The 23,025-nt window shown below is 55.5% G+C and overlaps 1 protein-coding gene and 1 non-coding gene across 3 annotated transcripts; one reads left to right on the top strand and one right to left on the bottom strand.

Moving 5' to 3' along the window:
* Positions 1–4,572: 4,572 nt before the first annotated feature.
* LOC135976928 (U2 spliceosomal RNA) lies at positions 4,573–4,766 on the top strand. The gene has a single exon (XR_010594188.1). It is a non-coding gene; the product is annotated as a U2 spliceosomal RNA (small nuclear RNA).
* A 9,994-nt stretch (positions 4,767–14,760) lies between these two features.
* LOC122172998 (B-cell receptor CD22-like) lies at positions 14,761–23,025 on the bottom strand. 2 transcript variants are annotated; one of them, XM_065574528.1, is made up of 8 exons: positions 21,252–23,025; positions 20,551–20,892; positions 19,713–19,982; positions 19,113–19,384; positions 18,467–18,727; positions 16,785–16,931; positions 16,382–16,431; positions 14,761–15,418 (listed from the first exon to the last, which is right to left on the bottom strand). In XM_065574528.1, the coding sequence occupies exons 1-4, from the start codon at positions 21,289–21,291 to the stop codon at positions 19,179–19,181; spliced, it is 858 nt and encodes a 285-aa protein (XP_065430600.1). In that variant the 5' UTR covers positions 21,292–23,025; the 3' UTR covers positions 14,761–15,418; positions 16,382–16,431; positions 16,785–16,931; positions 18,467–18,727; positions 19,113–19,178. The 2 variants fall into 2 exon arrangements, with proteins under 2 accessions (XP_065430600.1, XP_065430601.1); XM_065574529.1 differs by lacking the exons at positions 14,761–15,418; positions 16,382–16,431; positions 16,785–16,931 and adding an exon at positions 16,963–18,089.

The following is a 23,025-nucleotide window of genomic DNA, read 5'->3' as shown; positions in this document are numbered from 1 at the left end:
TGAGCTATCCCTCCCCCGTCATGCTATGGAGATCCACACTGCACATCAGAGTGGGAAATATTGCTGAGTCTGTGCAGAATGAGAGACAAAGCACTGCCATAAGTAAGCCCCTCATAGTGAGATGTAAGATTTTGATAAATAGCCTTTCAAATAAAAGCTCTGGGTTTTGCATCTTTTACTCCTGAGTGGTGCAGATTCATGCAAGCAGGCTGTGATGCGGTGTTCATCGCCAAACAAGGCCTGAAGGGGTAAGTTATGCCAATTTACCTATAGGCTGCACATGGAGGAAAGCCAGGAAATGTTAAGGCCTAATTGGCCTAATCTTCATCTCCAGGCCTTGTGTAGGGTGGAAACCCATCGCACAGGCCCACAAGCGTAAGTACAATTCAGATCTGAGTAAGGGTTGCAGCACTAGATCCATAATATATCAAGTCAGCCAGCTATCTCTCATCAACATCGAAATGTGTTTGGCCCAGATCCTCAGAGGTATTTAGGTACATAGGCTAATATATACAAAAGGGACTTAGGCATAGGATGATCAGTGTCACAACACCTAAGTTTTAGGCCACTAGGCAAAGCGATAGGCACCTTTGAATACAATCCGCAAAGCCAGCATGCTAGGAGCCAGTTAAGCCAGCCAGCGGGAGATGCAGACAACAGGGGCATATCCTGAGTCCCACGCTTCTCTCAGAGTTCAGCACCTATCTCTGCTAGAGATCCATGAACTGAGGTAAGAAAGGCATTAGGCCACCTAAGCGGTGAATGGGCCTGATTTGACAGGTGTGCTCAGATGCCACCAACTGGATCAGGACTTTTAGATGAGTTTACACAAAACAGCTGGGGTGGGGTGGAGAAAGAGGGACAGAGAGCAGCCCTCTTATAACCTTTAGCCTAGTGGTTAGAGTACTCAACAGAGATGTGGAAGACAACCCCCCGACATTCAAGTCCCCCCCTCCACCGCACCTGAGAGGAAGCAGGGATTTGAACAGGGATCTGCCACATCTGAGGTGAGAACCCTAATCACTATGGTATGGAATATCCTGATTTGGGGCTCCCTCAGTCTCTTCTATTGAAGTTTTTCAACTTAAATTAAATCATTATATATTAATTGGGCTAGACAAAGTTAAATGACACTATAGCTTAGTGATTAGAGCACTCACCGGGCGATGTAGATCCCTGTTAAAATTCCTTCTCCTCATCAGGCAGAGGAGGGACTTGAACTGGGGGTCTCCCACATCCCATAACCAGTAAGCTAAGGAAGGTTCCCTCCACCACCTGCAACTGTTGTGTTAACTCACCTAATGGGCCCAATCCAGTAAGCAGCCTCTGGGCATGCCTACCTGATCAGGCCCAGCATGCAATTTATGTGGACAAAAGCCTGTCTTCCCTGGTCTGTGGATCAGTCTGGAGCACAGACAGGAGACGGCGTCTGAGCGCCTGCGGTGAGGCAGCACAGCACATGCACACAGGCAGAAATGTAGGCACCTAGGGCACTCCCTCTGCACATGATCGCCACTGAATTAGTTTAGGAACGTACAGGGGTAAGCAGCAGTCAAAGGGGAGTTTTGTGGATCTCAGTGGGGCTTAAAAATGGGACTTAGGCACCTAAGTACCTTTGTGGATCCCACCTCTAACTCCTGTCAAAGTTAGATTCAAGACTCACAATTTGTTAGACCACTCTGTTTATTAGCACAGCGCTCTGCTAATCCATTCAGATAATGTGAGCAGCATGCAAGACCCACACTACCTTATTTTATACAGATAAAAAGGGCGAGCACTGAACCAGAGGACAAAGAAAACAGAACTGACAAGTTTACCTGAGGCTAGACATACATATTCAATTTCCTTACTAACTTTCACAGATCTCCGGCTAATGGTCCACCATTAGCTTAAGCAGACTCATTGTTTATGCCTTAATGTTCCTTTTCCTGACACCTGTATTTCAACATTCCTTATTTCAGCTTAAAGGTACATACAGCATTTCTTCAATCCATTCTATTTTTACAATATAATTCATTCTACTTTCACAATCCCTCCTTTTGGTCAAGCTACGCTATGACCAACAATTACTGGGTTCCACATATTAATCGTTCTTTATCCATTTCTTCATCAGCGATATTCAAAATCATCATATTAGCACTCTGTTTTGGGGCAGTCACCTGGGTGGCATACCGTACACAATTCTGTATACAACTGAAAACATAAAAATCATTAGGATTCCAAACAGGATAGTCAGGGCTCCCTGAAACAATCAGTTTCCTATGCCAGAGAAATTGAACAGGTTACTTAGCCACTTCCATAAAGAACTCGGCTCTTCATGGGGAAGATATACGATTTGTTCTAAGTGGCTAACGCGATCTAGTACCTCATTGGTGTCGTCGGGTATAAACACACAACATTCTTTTCCAATGAGAGCACAGGTCCCTCCTTTGGCCACCAGCACTATGTCCAACGCTTGACGGTTTTGGAGGGCCATCTGTCGGATCGCCCCTGTTTCTTTGGCCAGGGCTCTTAAACTCTCTCCGGTTTCATTTGGCATTATTTCAACTACTGCTTGTAACCTCAGGAGCCCTTTTGCATGGTGTATTACTCCCCCAAGTGGGATAAGGGAACCGCCAGTGGCCTCTTCCCAGGTTAAGGGGCTTATGTTATTTACATACCATTGGGAATCTGGTAAGTCCCTTCTTCTTTGCCTGAAATTACGGAGGCGTTCTCGTGGGAAGGACCCTAGCACTCGGAATACTGGGAAGAGTCGGGCGGGATAACAGATACCTGACCAGTTAGCTGGTAACGCAGTATAAGCTTTGGTCCCACAAACCCAATGATGGCCTATTAAGGCCGGCAGGGGCGGCTCTAGGCACCAGCAAAGCAAGCACGTGGTTGGAGCAGCCCATTTGCAGGGCAGCAGGAATCCAGCCTGGGAGCTGTAGTTCCTCGGTTAGCTCCCTGCCTATAGAGCCCGCCCTGGAGTAGGGAAAGAACTACATTTCCCAGCATTCCCTTGGCCACTACCAACAGGGAAGAGGGGGAGGGAGTGCGGGAGCTGAGACCTCATGCTGCAGCCTGCTGTGAATGGAGAGCTGCACTGTGAGTAGGGGGGACACGCCACAGGGAGGGAGGGTAGCCCCACCCTGCCCCCATCCCCTCCCTCCGACTGCCCCCCACAGAAACCCCAACCCATCCAACCCCCCCTGCTCCCTGTCCCCTGATCACCCCCTCCCAGGACCCCTGCCCCAACTGCCCCCCAGGACCCCACCCCCTATCTAAGCGCCGCTGCTCCTTGTCCCCTGATTGTCCCCTCCCGGGACCCCTGCCCCTAACTGCCCCTTGGGACCCCATCTAAGCCTCCCTTCTCCTTGTCCCCAACTGCCCCCTCCTGAGACCGCCCCAACTTCCACCCTAGGACTCCACCCCCTACCTGTCCCCTGACAAACCCCCGGGACTCCCATGCCTATCCAACCACTGCCTGTCCCCTGACTGCCCCCCCAAACCCCTGACCCATCTAACCCCCCCTTCTCCCTGCCCCTGACTGCCCCCCCGAACCTCCGCCCCATCCAACCCCCAGTCCCCTTAACATGCCAGTCAGACCAGCGTGTCTGGCTCCACGCAGCGCCAGACACACTGCTGCATACATGCTGCCGTGCTCCCCCGCGGAGCCACAGCCCCCTTCCGCCCCCCCAGCACCTGTCTTCCAGATTTGAACACCTCAAAATTCAGGAGGGCTCAAACTCAGTTTGGGCAGCTGTTACTTCATTTCTCCCAAATCAAATATACTGATCCACTGTAACTTGCTGTAGAAAAAGTAGGATAAAACTGAGCAAGAAATACTTCCCAGTGGTTATTAGGACTGGAATTGCTATTTTCAAACAGCCATTGCCTTTTTGTTTGTTTGTTTGTTTGTTTGTTTGTTTGTTTGTTTGTTTGTTTGTTTAAAAGGAAGACAGTGATATCGCATTGGCAAATTTCCCATAGAAAGAAAAAGTGGAACAAAAGAATAATAAAGGCACCTCAACTTTTCCTCATTTATGTAGGACAGTCTTATAATATGCATCCAGACATCCTCCAATCACACAAGCTGAAAATGGTTCCACTTTACTGCAGTTCTGTAACCATATGGGAACCAATCCTGTCTGTGTTCTGTGCACATCTAGAATTCCTGCTGAATGACCTGCTGTGGGAGCGAGTTACCAGTGACCCAGGGCTGCAGTGGAAGGAGGGTGCAGGTGGGGAGGGGGGAGAGCCCAGGGCTGGGGCGGCAGGAGGTGTGGGGGCAATGGTGGGGAGGAATGAGGGAGCCCAGAGCTGGGGCGGCAGGGGATGTGGGTGGGGGGCGGACAGCCCAGGGCTGGGGTAGCAGGGGGGTGCGGCGAGGAGCCCAGGGCTGGGACGGGGGACAGCCAACATTTTTTTCGCTTGGGGCGGCAAAAAACCTAGAGCTGGCCCCGGAGGCAAGGTATCGCTTCTTGGCTCTTTGAGCTAAGATCAAGTGTCAGTAGTCTCTTGGTCTATCCAAGGCCGTGATCAAGTGTCTTGATGTTTTTGGTCTTTTGGCCTCGGGATGAAAACCTTGTCTTTGCTTCTGGGACCTTGAAGTGAAAAAATTCTCTAAGTTATATCTGTTCTTATCAGTTTATCTGATATGTTCTCGATGTGAGAACTTCATATTGAATGGATTTTTTGGAACAGGGAGATGGAATAGGAGCTTGCTCCTTCCACTCCATGCATCAACCTGGTATTGCAGTACTTCCGGGTATGGTGCACTTCCCTTGGGGGAGATCGTGTTGGTTCAAAAAACAGAAAAAAAACCTTTATGCTGTATCGGTGCTCATAACGTTCAACTGTGTTTTCTATCGCTTTGTCTGTTTGTTTTTTTCTGATGGGGGTCTCCCCACTTTGGCAACTGCTTTTTTCATTTCTACTCTACTGTTGTTTTATAAAATTTTGAAGAGACTGGTTCTCACGTGTTACGCAAATGTGGGCTTTGGGTCAGTGTCTCTCAGCGGTGTCCTCACAGGAGAGAATTGTTCCATTCCTTTCCCCTTGTGAAAATATTCCTGTTGTCACGCAGGGAGCAGGATGAGATCACATGGAGGAGAGAGGACTGTTCTAGGAGCTCCAGTATGGAACCAGTCCAGATCCAAGCAAAACAAGTGGTAAAACTCCCACTGACTTCAGTAAAGATCAAGCCCTTAGAAGAGAGGACTGTGAGTCAGCGCTGCAAATGTTGCCAGCAAAGGACTTCCCAATAACGATGGCTTACACACTAAGAAATGGGGTTCCGTGGTGACCCTGTTAAAAAGATGTGCCTCTTCCATTATGGGAACCATCATTCTGAATCAGCGCATCCCAAGCAACAATCCTTTGCGATTGTATTTGTCTCTGTACTCAGGGTAAGAAATTAGTTATCTCCCTAAAACAAGCAGGCAGTTTCAGATGCAGTATTTGTGTAATTTGCATGCCTCAATAATGTTTTCTGTCTTATGCTGCTTATAAGCTGTCATGAATATTTAAGTGGAGAAGGATAAATCCTCTTCATACAGTGTTACTTAGAATCATAGAATTTCCGGGTTGCAAGAGACCGGAGGAGGTCATCTAGTCCAACCCCCTGCATCGTTATTGGGAAGTCCTTTGCTGGCGATATTTCTCCGCTCAACTTTTTGGGCATGGAGCCTGTAAACTCTTTGGGGCAGGGCCTGTCTCTCGCTGCATCTGGCCCAACAGGGCCCTGATCTCAGCTGGGGCAGCGCCTGGCTCTGTGTCTGTGCAGCCCCCAGCACAACGGGGGGTTTGATTCTGCCCCGGTCTCTTGCGGGGCTGCAGTTGTACAGATCAATAGTCCTGAATACTGAAAGGCCTGTTGGACGAAAGCTGCTGCACCCGGAGGATGCTAGATCCCCCGGACCCGGTTCTCCAGCCACTTTAAGCACCGTCCGGACAGAGGGTGTTTTAACCAGCCAGGCCACGACTGGGCTGAGGGGAATTAGCAGCCAGGCCGCGACTGGGCTGAGGGGAATTAGCAGCCAGGCCGCGACTGGGCTGAAGGGAATTAGCAGCCAGGCCGCGACTGGGCTGAGGGGAATTAGCAGCCAGGCCGCGACTGGGCTGAGGGGAATTAGCAGCCAGGCCGCGACTGGGCTGAGGGGAATTAGCAGCCAGGCCGCGACTGGGCTGAGGGGAATTAGCAGCCAGGCCGCGACTGGGCTGAGGGGAATTAGCAGCCAGGCCGCGACTGGGCTGAGGGCAATTAGCAGCCAGGCCGCGACTGGGCTGAGGGGAATTAGCAGCCAGGCCGCGACTGGGCTGAAGGGAATTAGCAGCCAGGCCGCGACTGGGCTGAGGGGAATTAGCAGCCAGGCCGCGACTGGGCTGAGGGGAATTAGCAGCCAGGCCGCGACTGGGCTGAGGGGAATTAGCAGCCAGGCCGCGACTGGGCTGAGGGGAATTAGCAGCCAGGCCGCGACTGGGCTGAGGGCAATTAGCAGCCAGGCCGCGACTGGACTGAGGGGAATTAGCAGCCAGGCCGCGACTGGGCTGAGGGGAATTAGCAGCCAGGCCACGACTGGGCTGAGGGGAATTAGCAGCCAGGCCGCGACTGGGCTGAAGGGAATTAGCAGCCAGGCCGCGACTGGGCTGAAGGGAATTAGCAGCCAGGCCGCGACTGGGCTGAGGGGAATTAGCAGCCAGGCCGCGACTGGGCTGAGGGGAATTAGCAGCCAGGCCGCGACTGGGCTGAGGGGAATTAGCAGCCAGGCCGCGACTGGGCTGAGGGGAATTAGCAGCCAGGCCGCGACTGGGCTGAGGGGAATTAGCAGCCAGGCCGCGACTGGGCTGAGGGGAATTAGCAGCCAGGCCGCGACTGGGCTGAGGGGAATTAGCAGCCAGGCCGCGACTGGGCTGAGGGGAATTAGCAGCCAGGCCGCGACTGGGCTGAGGGGAATTAGCAGCCAGGCCGCGACTGGGCTGAGGGGAATTAGCAGCCAGGCCGCGACTGGGCTGAGGGGAATTAGCAGCCTTGGCAATGACAGTGGGGTCCCGTCGTCTCCTTGGCCAGCGGCATCTTGGCCGCGCCCAGGGGAATTGTCTGATTTGCAGGGTGCTGCAGGGCTTTGTTGGGGCTGTTTCCTGGGGATCGGTCTAGAGCCTGCAGATGCTGTCAGCCAGCACGGGGCAGTGGGAGCCCATATCCCCCCAGCCCCCAATCAGCGGAGGGGACTTCAGGCCCCCGTCGGCTCCCAGGGGAAGGGTAGAGCCAGTGGTCCCCAACACGGTGTCTGTGGGGATCATAGCGCCCGCCTACTGACAAGGGAGCGCCCCACAGTTGAGGAGCGCGGCCGCCGGACAAGTAGCCGCCGAGAAGCGGCAACACCAAGAAACGTAGCTGCTGAAATGTCGCTGCAAAGCTTCTCGATGACGCTGCTTCTCGGCGGCATTTCGGCGGCTGGTCGTCCGGCGCCCGCTCACACTGAAAGGCTGGGAACCACTAGGTAGAGCGCTGGCATCCTCCTTTCCCCCACAAATCACCCAGGAGGCGGCTGGCTCTGGGATGCTCCGAGGGCCCAGGCTGAGGGAGCCAGAGGAACCAACCTGAGAGGGGCCCCGCCCCCCAGCGATAGATGCTGTCTACCCCCACTTGCTAGCTGGGTGCTCCCCCAGCAAAGCTTCCCCCCCCCTTGATTTCCAACAGGAAGCGGTAGGGGGTGAGTCTGGGAGCCAGGACTCCTGGGTTTAGGCCACTCACCTCTCCCTGTTCCATCCCTCTGTTTCTCCATGGAAGAGGGACAAGGACATAGCCGCCCCCCTCCCCCACAAAGGCTTCAGAGGTGGTTCTGCCAAGCAGGGGATGCCCTAGCCAGGGCGGCGAGCTCAGGGGCGGCATCCCTGCCTGCCCCAAGGGGGGCTGCGCCAGGTAGGACAGGCCAGGAAGATGCAGCAGGGGCTGTTTCTACGTCAGCCCAGAAATAAACCCCTGGGCTCAGGCGCTCGGGACAGGGCCATCTTTACTGGCCCCTTGGGCAGGGCCCGAGGGAGGGCGGGAGGGTCCAGGCGGAACCACAGGCCCAGCTGGCCGGGAGCAGCCAGAGGGGAAAGGCCCCGTGTCCCAGTCCCTGCCTGGAGCAGACGGGAGCTGGCGCACCCCAGAGGGGAAAGGCCCCGTGTCCCAGTCCCTGCCCTGGAGCAGATGGGAACTGGCGCACCCCAGAGGGGAAAGGCCCCGTGTCCCAGTCCCTGCCCTGGAGCAGATGGGAGCTGGCGCACCCCAGAGGGGAAAGGCCCCGTGTCCCAGTCCCTGCCCTGGAGCAGATGGGAGCTGGCGCACCCCAGAGGGGAAAGGCCCCGTGTCCCAGTCCCTGCCCTGGAGCAGATGGGAGCTGGCGCACCCCAGAGGGGAAAGGCCCCGTGTCCCAGTCCCTGCCACGGACCTGAATGTGAATTTTGTCAGTTTATTCAGAACATTGTGAATTACAGAACACCACACAACCCATCTGGGATCCCCCCCACACCTGACAGCCGCTCCCCCACCTCCACTCAGCCCCACCAACCCTCCCACCACCAGCATCCGGTCACCCCCTTAACACTGACCCCCCACCTTGTACAAGAGGGGACAGCTGGACTGGGCTACGCCCCCAAAAACTCCACCCCATAGAGGCGTGTCCCACCCGCACTCCTTCCCTAACATGGGTGTGGCTCCCTACAACTGCACCCCTTTGGGGGCGGGGCTCCCCTAGCACCTCCCAGGCAGGACGGGGCCATCAGGCCCAGCTGTGCTGCTGCTGCTGGAGGACCGTGGGGGCCATAGGGCAGGGGGGTTGGCAGAGAGGTTCCGGGGGAGTATGATGGGGGGGGGGGGCTGGGGCAGGAAGGGAGGGAGGTACCAAGGAGAGGGGACAAGGGGGGTCCAAGGAGGAAGGGGCGAGGCCGCCCCCCAAAGCGGGGATCCTGAGGGAGCAGGGGAAGGGGGCCGGGCGAGGGAGCCGCAGGAGCCCGGGGCGGACAAGGAGGGAAACGGGAACCCGGGGAACAGGAGACGGGGGAAGTCCCGGGGAGCTGGGGGGGGAGCCGGGGGGATCCCGCGCTGGGGGGCCCGGGGCTCTCACCGGCGGAAGGCCCCGTCGGGGGGCACCTTCGTGGGGGGCAGCCCCATCTCCTGGGCCGCCCAGAGCTTCAGCTCCAGCGCGGGTCCGCCCCGCTACATGCCGGGACCCGAACAGCCGGGCGCGCCAGTCGCTGCCGCAAAGCCTGATGGGAGCCGCGGGGCTGCCGGGAGCTGTAGTTCGGGGGAGCTTGACCCGTAGTTCTGTGGGGGCGGGACCTGCTGGGAGCTGCAATTTGCATTGTCCCCCATTCCCGTGGGTCACACCATAGGCCCCAAGGTGGCCCCTACGCCATTTGTAACAGCGCCACCTGGAGGCTTCTGGCAGAACAAAGATAAGGTGCAGCTCACGTGCCCTGGAGACTGAATTCCCTCTGGGGTCTTTGCTGAGCCATTCTGTACCCCAGGGGTTCCCAACTGGGGTCGTGAGGTGATTACATGGGGGAGGGGGTGTCGCAAGCTGTCACCTCCAGCATTTATAATAGTATTCAGGGCCGGCTCCAGGCACCAGCTTAACAAGCAGGTGCTTGGGGCGGGGGAGGGAGAGGGGCGGCACATGCGGCAATTCGGGGGCGGCAGGTCCCTCACTCCCTCTAGGAGCGAAGGACCTGGCGCCGAACTGCCGCCGCCAATCGCGGCTTTTTTTTTTTTTTTTTTTCCCCAATTGCCGCCGCTGGTCACGATTATGATCGCGGCTTTTTTTTTTTTTGCTTGGGGCGGCAGAAATGCTGGAGCCGGCCCTGATAATATTCAATATAAAAAAGGTGATTTTAATTTCTAAGGGGGATTGCACTGCAAAGGCTTGCTGTGTAAAAGGACAACAAGGAGTCTGGTGGCACCTTAAAGACTAACAGATTTATTTGGGCATAAGCTTTCGTGAGTAAAAACCTCACTTCTTCGGGTGCATAGAGTGAAAGTTACAGATGCAGGCATTATATACTGACACATGGAGAGCAGGGAGTTACTTCGCAAGTGGAGAACCAGTGTTGATAGGACCAATTCAATCAGGGTGGATGTAGTCCACTCCCAATAATAGATGAGGAGGTGTCAATTCCAGGAGAGGAAAAACTGCTTCTGTAATGTGTAAAAGGAGTCACCAACACAAAAGTTTGAGAACCACTGCCCTGGCTTCCCTGCTAATGCCCCCCTCCCCTCTAGGGGGCAGAGGAGAGCTCTGGCCTCATGGCCTGTTCAGCTAGGGTTACCATATTTAAAAATTAAAAACAGAGGACACTCCACGGGACCCTGACCCCGCCCCTTCCCCAAAGTCCCCGCCCCAACTCCGCCCCCTCCCCTGAGCGCCCCGCATTCCCCCTCCTCCCTCCCAGCCACGCGAAACAGCTGCCCGAGCACTACCGACTTCACGGGCAGCCCCCAGACCTCCAGACCCTGCGCCCCCGGCCGTGCACTTCTCCTCCCTGGCTCCGGCTGTGCTGGGGAAGCGCCCGGCTGGGGGCGCAGGGTCTCTGGAGGTCTGGGGGCTGCCCAGCAAACCGTGAAGCCGGTGGCACTCGGGCAGCTCCGCTCTTCAGCTACACAAAGCTGAGGTGTCTGAACACCGCTCCCCACTCCGAGAGACAACGAGGCCGCAGATTGTCCCCGCAGCACCTGAACCGGCGGAGACAGTACAGCAGGAGGAGCGACGGCCACGAGCGAGGGGCACCACGTCGTGGCAAACCGCCTGGACGGAGGAGCTGGCGAAGGCTGACAACGGCGAGAACTTTGACACCCATCAGCCAGGAGGTCCAGGAGGCAGTGCGCCGTAGCATGGCTCCACCTGGCCAATGCCTTTGGGTCCACACCCCACCATCACATCTTTGCCGCTCTGGGAGAGTTCGGGATGCTGGAAACCTTCCTTCAGATCCTCCGGGACTTTAAAAGGACCCTCGCTCCCAAATGCTGCCTGGCTGGTAACTGCGGAGGGATTGCACAAGAGAGAGTCAGAGCCAGGGAGAGAACCCAGGAGTCCTGGCTCTCCCCCCCTCCCCTCCCACTGTAATCACCAGACCCCACTCCTGTTTTAGATTTTAGGCTCGCTGCCTCTTCTATCCACCCACCCCGCCTGTCCATCCCTTTGCTGCAGGTTTTTGGTGTGTCACCCCTGCTCTGCTCTCCCCCAGTGCAGCCCAAGGCCTTCCCTCCCCCAATCACATATCCTCTCCCCCCTGGTGCTGGATCATCTGCCAGGCTTCCCACGCCCTCTCGGGGTGTGCGGCGTGGCTGGGGATTGTGCAATGGCCCAGCACCAGGCAACGCAGAACGGAAACCACAGGCCGTGCCCTGCCCTACCCGAGCTGCCCGCCAGGTGCATCTGAGCCCAGCGCCCCGCACCTGCAGCCTCCTGTGCCACAGGGGGCGAGCTGCAGCCCCCACCACACTCCACCGACGGGCAAAGGTCAGGCCAGCCAGCCCATGTAGGATGGGGTAATCGCCACCGGGGTCGACAGTATTTGGGTTGTGACACATGGAGAAGCGGTTGTCACTGTAGCCGACAGAGGGCAGCAGAGCATGCACACACACACACACACACAATTGCAAACATACACAAACACATGCATGAATCCAGCCACACACACACATTATTGCTAACATACACAAACACCTGCACAAATCCAGCCACACACCAACACAACTGCTAACAGATGCAAACACATGCAGAAATCCAGCCACATGAACACACACATCTGCAAAGCCACACACACACGCACCGCCCCTGTGACATTACCTATGCTATAAAAATGGTAGGTTTCAGAGTAACAGCCGTGTTAGTCTGTATCCGCAAAAAGAAGAACAGGAGTACTTGTGGCACCTTAGAGACTAACAAATTTATTAGAGCATAAGCTTTCGTGGACTACAGCCCACTTCTTCAGATGCATCTAGAATGGAACATATATTGAGGAGATATATATACACACATACAGAGAGCATAAACAGGTGTGAGTTGTCTTACCAACTCTGAGAGGCCAATTAATTAAGAGAAAAAAAAAAAAACTTTTGAAGTGATAATCAAGCTAGCCCAGTACAGACAGTTTGATAATAAGTGTGAGAATACTTACAAGGGGAGATAGATTCAATGTTTGTAATGGCTCAGCCATTCCCAGTCCTTATTCAAACCGGAGTTGATTGTGTCTAGATGAGTACCCAGAAGTCACCTCCTACAAGACAGGCCCAACAAAGAAAATAACAGAACACCACTAGCTGTCACCTTCAGCCCCCAACTAAAACCTCTCCAGCGCATCATCAGAGATCTACAACCTATCCTGAAAGATGATCCTTTACTCTCACAGATCTTGGGAGACAGACCTGTCCTCGCTTACAGACAACCCCCTAACCTAAAGCAAATACTCACCAGCAACCACACATCACTGAACAAAACCACTAACCCAGGAACCTATCCTTGTAACAAACCCCGATGCCAACTCTGTCCACATATCTATTCAAGTGACATCATCATAGGACCTAATCACATCAGCCATACCATCAGGGGCTCGTTCACCTGCACATCTACCAATGTGATATATGCCATCATGTGCCAGCAATGCCCCTCTGCCATGTACATTGGCCAAACCGGACAGTCTCTACGCAAAAGAATTAATGGACACAAATCTGACATCAGGAATCAAATACTCAAAAACCAGTGGGAGAACACTTTAACCTGTCTGGTCATTCAGTGACAGACCTGCGGGTGGCTATATTACAACAGAAAAACTTCAAAAACAGACTCCAAAGAGAGACTGCTGAGCTAGAATTGATATGCAAACTAGACACAATCAACTCCGGTTTGAATAAGGACTGGGAATGGCTGAGCCATTACAAACATTGACTCTATCTCCCCTTGTAAGTATTCTCACACTTATTATCAAACTGTCTGTACTGGGCTAGCTTGATTATCACTTCAAAAGGTTTTTTTTTTTTTTTTTCTTAATTAATTGGCCTCTCAGAGTTGGTAAGACAACTCCCACCTGTTTATGCTCTCTGTATGTGTGTATATATATCTCCTCAATATATGTTCCATTCTATATGCATCCGAAGAAGTGGGCTGTAGTCCACGAAAGCTTATGCTCTAATATATTTGTTAGTCTCTAAGGTGCCACAAGTACTCCTGTTCTTCTTTATGCTATAAAAATACAGCTCTACCCCAATATAACGCTGTCCTCGGGAGCCAAAAAATCTTACCACGTTATAGGTGAAACCGCGTTATATCGAACTTGCTTTGATCCCCTGGAGTGCGCAGCCCCCCTCCCCCCAGCACTGCTTTACCACGTTATATCAGTATTCAGGTTATATAGGGTCACGTTATATCGGCGTAGAGGTGTATGTTTATGAGTGTGAAAATGATGTAACTGGAATATGCTTTTTGCAAAAGGTCTCTTGTACGGTATCATTACAAAGCTTATAATCTACTGAGTGTGCTCATCCTAATTGTATGTATGTATCATTCTTGTATCTGAAGCTAGAAATATGAAGTATTACTCTAAAGTCCTATTGTAATTATGCAAAGTGTGGGCCATTAATGGTGGCTTGGAATCTTGATGGCTCCCATTGACTAGGGCAATTGGTTGTAAATGGCTCTGTTTACTTGCAAGCTTCCTGTGTTCCTGTGAGTCAGGTTGGGAAGAATGGAGGCTTGGGGTCTCACAGGACATGTAACCATGTCACCTGATACTGGAATCCATCTTAAACCTGGTGCTTTTCCATTTAGAAGGAGGGGTGGGGACCCAGAGAGAGACAAAGGATTCCCACCTTGTGCCAAAGCTATAAAAGGGGGTGGAGCCAGCGCCGCTCCAGCGTTTTGGCCGCCCCAAGCAGCCAAAAAAAAAAAAAAAGCCGTGATCGCGATCATGATCTGCGGCGGCAATTCGGCGGGAGGTCCTTCGCTCCGAGACGGAGTGAGGGACCGTCTGCCGAATTGCCACCGAATAGCTGGACGTGCCGCCTCTCACCAGAGTGGCCGCCCCAAGCACCTGCTTGAGAAGGTGGTGCCTGTAGACGGTCCTGGGTGGAGCAGGACAAGGGGGGTCCCAGTCATGTGAAATCCCCTGCTTTTCACCTACGATGCCTGCTGGAACTAACAAGGTCTGTACCAGGGGAAAGGATTGGGCCCAGACTAGGAAGGCATCTAGTCTGTGAAAGAAGCTTATTGGAACATCTCCGAGGGTGAGATATTACCTGTATCTGTTTCTTAATGTATTAGTCTGAGACTTGCGTGTTTTACTTGGTGACTTACTTTGTTCTGTCTGTTATTACTTGAAACCACTTAAATCCTACTTTTTATACTTAATAAAATCACTTTCATTTATTAGTAAACCCAAAGTCAGTGATTAATACCTCGGGGAGCAAACAGCTGTGCATATCTCTGTCAGTGTTATAGAGGGCGAACAATTTATGAGTTTACCCTGTATAAGTTTTATACAGAGTAAAACCAATTTATTTGGGATCCATTTCTTTAAGTAGCACCTTGCTTCTTTTGGGGCACTGGGGGGAGGGGCTTCTGCTTTTTTTTTTTTTAATTCCCCACCGGAGAGCGTGATTGGCTCCCGCTTGCGCAATCTGCTAAAAAAAAGCTTTGGAAGGCTGCTTGCTGCGTCAATTTTTCCTTTAGCTTTCGAGCCTCGGAGCCCCCTGCCCTCGGCAAACCCTCCCTGTCCAGCAGCAGTCACCCAAGCTGATGGGTTTGTAAAACCGCTTTATTATCCAATAACAAGAAACAAAACAGAGGCAATTCCCTGAGGAAACTGTGTTAAAGCTGAGAAAGGGGCTGGAACTGAAAGAAAACAGCAGTGGGGTCGGTAACGACACCCTGCCCGTGTCTAGCGCTTTCCGGCCAGAGATCGCCAAGTGCTACACACAGGAGGGCAGGATCATTACCCCTCTTGCACAGATGGGGAAACTGAGGCACGGAGCAGGGCTGTGAGTTGCCCATGGGCAGGCAGACCCCAGATCACTTCCCTCCCAATTCTGTTCTCTATCTGCTAGGCCGAGCTGCCTCCCAAAAGCCAACACAGCCTGGAAAATCGACGCTACAATTAAACTGCCCCAGAAATGCCCAGATCCAGTGGCCCAAGTGGGGCTCTGCTGCGGGGTGGGAGGAGGGGTAGGAGTCAGGATGCCTGGGTTCTCCTGGGTTTCCCCAGCTCATGGAGGTGGGTGAACGCTGCCTGGGGCGTAAGCGGTGGACTCTTATCGAGATCCAGGTTGTGGCGGCGTGGAGGGGAGTGCGGACAGCAGGGATCTCGGCCGTGCTCAGTTACAATAGTCCTTGGGGCTGTTATAATAGTCGCCGGCATCGTCCGAGGGGCAGGGAATCTCCCTGGCACATGGGATTTCCTGCTGGGGACACAGAAAGACAGACAGATTGTGTGAAAGAGGCAGGGCCGGTGCTACCATTTAGGCAAACTAGGCGGTTGCCTAGGGCACCAAGATTTGGGGGCGCCAAAAAGCAGTGCCCCCAATTTTTTTTTTACATTGTTCCTACGCCCCCTCCCCGAGCGCGCGGTCGCCGCTCCACTTCTCCCGCCTCCCAGGCTTGCTGCGCCAATCAGCTGTTTGGCGCCGCAAGCCTGGGAGGGAGGAGAATTAGAGCAGGGGCGGCATGCTCGGGGAGGAGGCGGAGCAGAGGTGAGCTGGGGTGGGGAGCTGCCGCATGGCTCCCCGGGGGGGGGAGCTGCCGTCGGGGGGGGGTGCCTCAGGGCGGGGGAGCTGCTGCAGAGCTGGGGTGGAGGTGTGCAAGGTGGAAGTTTTGCCTAGGGCGCAAAACTTCCTTGCACCGGCCCTGGAAAGAGGGGACACTCCCCCAGCAGGAGACCTGTGTGTGATGTCTGCCTGTACCTGCAGTAATGGGGGCAGGGCAGAGAAGTGGGATCAAGGACTCTTGGATTCTATCCCCAGCTCTGGGAGGAGAGTGGGGTCTAGTGGTTAGAGCGGAGGGTGGGTCTGGGAGCCCGGACTCCTGTGTTCCAAGCCCACTTTTACTGCCCTGCAGAGCTGTGAACTGCAGTTACCTGGTGCACTAACAACGAGCATCCCCGACTGTATTTGGGGAGACATCTCCCAGCCTCCTGTGCCAGGGCAGGACCTGGCTATTGGATGTGAAGGAGAATCTCCCCTGAGCCATTATCGGGATGGGGTCTATGACGCATGCTCAGGTTGTGCTGATTCCGTCCAGCTGGGGTCAGGGGTTCACTCGGGGGGGGGGGGGGGGGCGGGCAAAGGCTGCAGCTGCCTACTCAACTCCAGGCAGTATGTGGGAGCAGTGGGGACCCAGGGGTTAACTGACCCCCCCCCACTGACCTCGTACAGCGAGTCACTCTGTGGAGCGCTGGGGTCTTCTCTGCTGCCCCCTGGGGAAGGAGATACAATTATCCGCTTTCACTCTTTATTTTCCTTCTTTAAACATTTCCCCCAAAATCAATCGTTTTCCCCCTTTGGCAACGCCCTCCGCCCCCCCCCCCCCACAAAGCAGGCCGCTTCCTCCAACCCTCCCACACACAGTGCAGGGCTCAGCCCCTCCAGCAGGGGGCGGCAGACACACACACACACACACACACACGCACACACACACACACACACACACACACACACAGGGCAGTGGGTTGATTTCCTTCACACGCCCACACTCCAGTTTTCCACAATGCAGCCAGAGCAGCCCCTTTTCCTGCCCCTCCCCCAATTCCCACCCCGGGGGGTCCCTTACCCTGCTGACTCCCCCCCAGTTCTTTCCGTTGGCGGAGTCTCCTGGCCAGACAATAAACCCCGAGGTTGCTCAGGAGGAAGAGCAGCAGGACCCCTGCTCCGAAGCCTGCCATGGGGCCAGGGCTCAGCTGGTACCAGTCACTGCCGTCTGTGGGAGGTAGGGATGGAGAATAGGGTCATTAGCTCCAGTGTCATGCAGGGTGCAGTGAGGTGGGCACAGGGGAGATGGGGAGGTGGGAGCTGATTGAGGGGGCAGCATAGTTGTAGGGGGGAGAATGAAGGCCAGTCTCAGTGGAGGGGGCAGGAAGGGAGCTGGGTTTTTAACCAGGAGAATTTCCCTCCCAAGTGTTTATTGGACATTGGAGTTTCTTCCAGGTTCATAAAACCTCCAATCTCCTCTTATCACAATAGCACCTAGAAGCCTCCGCTGAGATCAGGGCCCCATTGTGCTGGGCGCTGCCCAGACACACAACCAGAGACAGTCCCTGTCCCTGCTGAGATCACAGACTCAGAGCGAGACACAGACCCTGCCCCAAGTGAGACCAGAGCCCCCTTGTGTGGGCAGCTGCACAGGCCAATGGAAGAAAAAATGTGAATGATCACAAAAATGTGTGTATTTCTGTTTTGCTGGGTACAAAATGGAGCCGTTTCCCCCACTTTTGCCCCAAAAAGTTTTGGGAATTTGGTATTTGAAACTTTTGCTAAACTGTGAATCAAACATTCCCTCCAAATTTTCATCCATTGTTTTATCTGTATTTTGATCAAAGATGGTTCTGTTCAGCCATCATAATTGTCTGTTTCCCAAAAACCTAAACAATTTTGTTTGCCAATCTCCCCCCCACACACACACTATTTTCTGTTTAAAAGTTTATTTAACTTTAATTGATTATAATTTTCAACAATTGCCCCATGGGTGGCGGGTATCATAGGACGTGGCTGAGAGGCTGCGGCAGGCAGGCTGGGGCCTGTGCTCGTGAGGCCTGGGGCTGGGGCCGCAGGGGGTGGGGCCATGCAATGCTGCCCGGTGCCGGGGTTGGGGGCACTCTGGGACTGGAGGTGTATGGGGGGAGCCGGCGGCCACAGGTGGCGGGCAGGGACACACACAGACACAGAGCAGGGCTCAGCTCCTCCAGCAGGGGGCAGCAGGAACACACCCACCCGGGCTCTGGGCTCCGGGCTCCGGGCTCCAGCAGGGAAGGGGAGGCAGAAGGGGAGGGGGCGTTCTCGGGCAGCGAGGGAGGGGCCGGGGGCTAGGCTCCCACAACAGCTCATTCACCCACCGCCCCTGAATTGCTCTTTGAAAACACTGTAGGTAAAAATGGAGGTGAAAAATGTAATGAAAAGTCCGGCAAAGAGCTAATTTTGAGGGGGGCAAACCAGATATTTTTCCTGATGATTAAAAAATATTAAATTTAAACTAAGTGTACGTTATTTGAACGGGTGTTTCTCGGCCTGTGACAGGTTGATTTGCAATGTCATTCGGCCGCTAGATGGCTCTGTGGACAGAGATACTGGAGCCTGGTCAACAAAGCGGACCCAGCTGGAGCACGAGCTGGGAGCTCGTTTATTTTGGTTGGCCTTGCAGAAGGACTGTGCGGGGTTCAGCCATGGTGCATGGGGGACTCTAAGCCATTCCCTGGCTATGTAATGTGTAATGTGGAGTCAAATGCACCCAGTACTTACACACAACAGTGATGGTGAGTGGCAGGGAGGTGGATTTCCCTAGGGTGTTGTGCACCTCACACTGATACTCTCCCCCATCAGCCACCTGGACGCCCGGGAAAGCCAGTTCCGCCTGTGCCCACCCCAGCCGCTCGCCATCCTTGTACCAGGAGAAGCCCAATCCGCCAAAAGCGCTGGTGTCCAGCCGGCACGTCAGGGACAGGGGTTCCCCCGTGCTGCGATGAGGGCCTGGGGTGGCCACCACATGCACCACAGGGGGGACTGCAGAGGAAGCGAATGAGATATGACCTAATGACGCTCCCGTGGGATGGCAGCTGGGGGCTTAGGCACAGCATGGCATGGGGCGGAGGGGCTCCATGGCTCCGCCCCCAGTGCTCTAGCCCCACTCCCATATCCAAGTGGTGGCGAAAGGAGGGCCCCTGTCCCCTCCCATTTGTGAACCTGGTTCCACCCCCATGGCTGTGGCCCTGCCCCCAACTGGAATGTCAGTGACAGAAAGGCCCCCCAATCTGTGCTCTCCTGCTCCGCCCCCATGGCTGTGGTCCCGCCCCCATTTGGAATGTAGGTGAGACAAGGACCCCTCCCATCTGTGCTCCTTTCCCCCCCCCCCCAGGGCTGTGGCCCCGCCCTGGCACTGGCTACTCACCAAGGATGGCCACATAGGTGGTGGGGGATATGGCCAGGTAGGCATGCCCTATGTCGGAGACCCACTTCATGCAGGTGTAATTGCCCCCGTGAGACAAGGTTGCCCCTTCAATCTGCTGAGAGGGGCCCCGTGCAGCTCCTCGTTGTGAATCCAGAAGTAGACCTGGTCCAGCGACCCGCTGTCCTCCACACATCTCAGCGTGAACGAGTCGCCCTCCCTGATCGGGCCTGGGCCGTCCATGTCCACCAGGACCTTCAGGCGGGGGGGCCGGCCTGAAAAGGCCATTGGAGATGGGTCAGACCCAGCACCCCCTAGAGCTGAAAGGCCCCGTGCCCCATTCCTTGCCCCTCTGAGCCAACCAGTCTCACACCCTGGGGCCGGATGGGAACTGGCGCCCCCTAGAGGGGAAAGGTCCCGTATCCCATTCCCCACCCCCAGCACCAGCCAGACCCCTGCCCTCAGACCGGATTAGAGTCAGTGCCTGCTAGAGGGGAAAGGCCCCGTGCCCCATTCCCTGCCCCCCAGCCAGCCCCTGCCCTGGGGCCTGATGGGAGCTGGCACCCCCTAGAAAGGGAAGGCCCCATACATAATGCAACTCACCTGTAGCTGGAGGCTGGAACCCTTTGGGGAGGCACCTATTCTGGTAGCCCTGCACCCGGCACTCCAGCGCCGCCCCCCGGTGCTGCCAGATGATGCGCATCCTCAGCCTATTGCTTTTGCCAGCTTCAGTTTCCTCCAGGATCCGCGCGACGGCTCCGTCGTACCAATGCAGGCCGGAGGAGGCGCAGCTCTCGGAGATGGAGCAGATCAAGTTGCCGTTCAGGGCTCCGGCGGTCCTAGTAATGCTATGTTTGACCCTGCAGGGATGTTCTGTGCAGGGTGTGTGAGGGGGGAGTCAGTCACTGCTGGGGGCACGGCCATGGGCACAGCCACCTCCAGTCACAAGCCACTGCCCCTTCTTTGAGAGCGGCCTCAAGACCAGGTGGGGGTGTGACCTGTACCAGGCTCCCCTCCCAGAGCTGGGAGAGAACCCAGGAGTCCTGGCTTCCAGCCCCCCCTGCTGTGACCACTAGATCCCACTCCCCTCCCAGAGCTGGGAGAGAACCCAGGAGTCCTGGCTCCCAGCCCCCCCTGCTTTGACCACTAGATCCCACTCCCCTCCCAGAGCTGGGAGAGGACCCAGGATTCCTGACTCCAGTTTAGGCTTCCTCTAACCACCAGACTCCACTGTTTCTTCACAGCTTTGCAGAATGTGGTCATCTGATTTGAGTGAAATGTTATGAGAGGTGTACAGCAACCATCCTTGGGGATGGCTCGATGGGCGCTGAGGTGCAGCCACCTCTGGAGCAGGGCTTCTGGGGAGCAGCCACACATAACGCCGTGCGGGGCCAGGCTGGGTTGTTGGTGAACTGTTTCTGCAAGAGGAGCCGGGGATTACCTGACACCGTGAGGCAGACGGCTCGGGGGCTTCTCCAGCTTTGGCTCTGGGTCTGGAACTCAAAGGAGTAGGCGCCCCCGTCGCCGAGCGCCAGCGGGTTGAGGCTCAGGGTGCAGTTGTGCTGCAGGTCACCCAGGAACTGGGCGCGCTCGGCCTTGTCATAGCCCTGCCCCGCTGCTGCGGTGAGCTGCACAATTCTCTCGTTGTCCCGGCTCCAGGTCACGGCTCTGACGAGCTGCCTCTCGGGGTAGGTGTAAGAGCAAGGGATCGTCACGCATGAGCCGCTCCATCCGGTCAGGGAGCCCACGGGCAGGGTCACCCCCCAGTCGTGGCAGCCGGCACCTGGAGGGGAAGCAGCACCCTGCTATCTGCAACACCATGCTCCCTAGTCCTGCCCTGGGGCATTGGGGCCAGCCCTGACTGCCAGAGGAGAGCCCCCCCACTCTCTGCAGCACGGCACCCCATGGTGCTGCCCTAGGGTACTGGGGCCAGTCCTCACTGCCAGAGGAGACCCCCACCCCGCTCTCTGCAGCACAGCGCCCCCTAGAGGTTGCAACTGAACCCCAGTCGTTCCAGATGCCCCCTGCTGGATTCCAGCATTGGCAGGTGGAGCCGTCGCCATGGCAGAGTCTCCCAAGTTCCCGGCTCCCTGTTCATCCCCGTTACTGCATCCCAGCCCCAGCGCACCCAGAACCACTCACCGGTCAGGATGGAGAGGGCCAGCAGCAGCAGGGCCTCCATCTCCTCCAGGGTGAGCACTGACGTGGGGCCTACAAGAAAAGGGAACCGGATTTGGGCCCGGGAAAGGTTCCTATGAAAACGTTTTCAGCACAAAGGGTGTCCCAGAAATGCTACGAGTTCCATAGCGAGGCTGGGCTGGGGGCTGAGGCAGGAGATCTTGGATCTAGTCACAGCTGGAGCCCGATGTAGGAGTCGCATATTCATTCTATTGATTACTTCAGAATTCCCGGTGAGGTTTGACAGGTTCGTGTCCCCAGGTCAGGCTCAGGATTATGGAAAGTGGGGTTCAGCTGGGAGCCCCGATGGGCACAGCTGTGACACTCGCACTTGAGGAATTATTCGCACATTTAGCAAAGTCACAAAGGCTCCAGCCCAGCGAGGTAGATAGAGAGACGGCAGCGTGTCCCTCCGAACCGTCCCGTGCAGAACAACCCAGACTGTCAGCCAGTATCTTCCTCCTCACCATCACCTTCCTCGTCGTCACCCCAGTCGTCACCCCGGCACCTTCCAAGGGCTACATTGCGCTCTCCTCCTGCCCGCAGGCTGGGATGCGACTTGTACATGATGTTACGCTGACACCACCCTGCCTAATGCCTGTTCTGTAGGAGTGTCTCCCCTCTTCCTTATGTGTATCTCCTCCCACTACCAGTGCTGGGGGCCCTTCTCCCATAGGTCATGGCTCTCTGGTGGTCAGACAGCCGATGGTCCCATGCTAAACTATCCGCAAGATGGTGTTAGTTCCTGTTCCTCGTGTTGTTGTGGACAAAGCTCCCCCTTAAACACTCTGTTCCCACGTCCCCAAAACTTAGGGGTCATGGTTGGGCCATTTATCTGTGCCAAAGTTCATAGGCCCCAAGCCTTATGCTAACTGCTGACGCCAGCGTCTCACAGGAGACAGGCCTGTGGGTTGCTTGCATTACTGCCCCATCCAATAAATGCTAAAGCTAGTTCTATGGGCTACACAACGCTGCCACAGGGCCCCATGTGACCACGAGCAAGCCACTCCGCTCCATGCCTCAGTTTCCCCACCTGTACAAGGTGGATACAAATCCTACTTTTGTTCCTTTAGCCTTCAAACGTTTTTGTGGCAAGGACTGTCTCTTGCTGTGTGTCTGGGCAGCGCTTGGCACGAAGGGGCCCTGATCTCAGCTGGGGCAGGGCCTGTCTCTCGCTGTGTGTCTGGGCAGTGCCTGGCACGAAGGGGCCCTGATCTCAGCTGGGGCAGGGCCTGTCTCTTGCTGTGTGTCTGGGCAGTGCCTGGCACGAAGGGACCCTGATCTCAGCTGGGCCATTAGACGTGACCGTAACACATGTGGTAATTTGTAAGAACGACCGAGCGGTGTTTAGCTTTATTCAGCATCGCAGCTTCCTGCCTCGCCGAGGAGAACTGAGACGCTCCCAGCCCAGCTGCTAACGGCTGCGTTCATTGCTCTGCCCATCTTAACGCCAGAAGGGACCGTGGTGCCCAGGCAGTCTGCCCAGCCTGGAGACCTCCCCTCAGGGATCCCGGCTTCCAGCCCAGAGCTGATGGTCGAGCTAGAGCAGTGCTTTTAGGGACGTCCGATCTCCATAGAAAGACTCCAAGGGCTGGAGACTCTGCCCTGTCCCTGGGGCAGTGATTCCCAGGGTCAGTTCCCCTCCCTGGGGAAAATCTGCCCCTTATTCCCAGTCTCGATTTCTCTGGCTCCATCCCCCAACCGTCAGCTCTCACTCTGCCCCTGTCTGCTGGGTTAA

The sequence above is a fragment of the Chrysemys picta genome, chromosome 20 (assembly GCF_011386835.1).
Source record: "Chrysemys picta bellii isolate R12L10 chromosome 20, ASM1138683v2, whole genome shotgun sequence".
NCBI classification, from domain to species: domain Eukaryota; kingdom Metazoa; phylum Chordata; order Testudines; family Emydidae; genus Chrysemys; species Chrysemys picta.
Note: the sequence above shows the minus strand (reverse complement) of the source record. Positions and strands in the feature narration are given on the sequence as shown.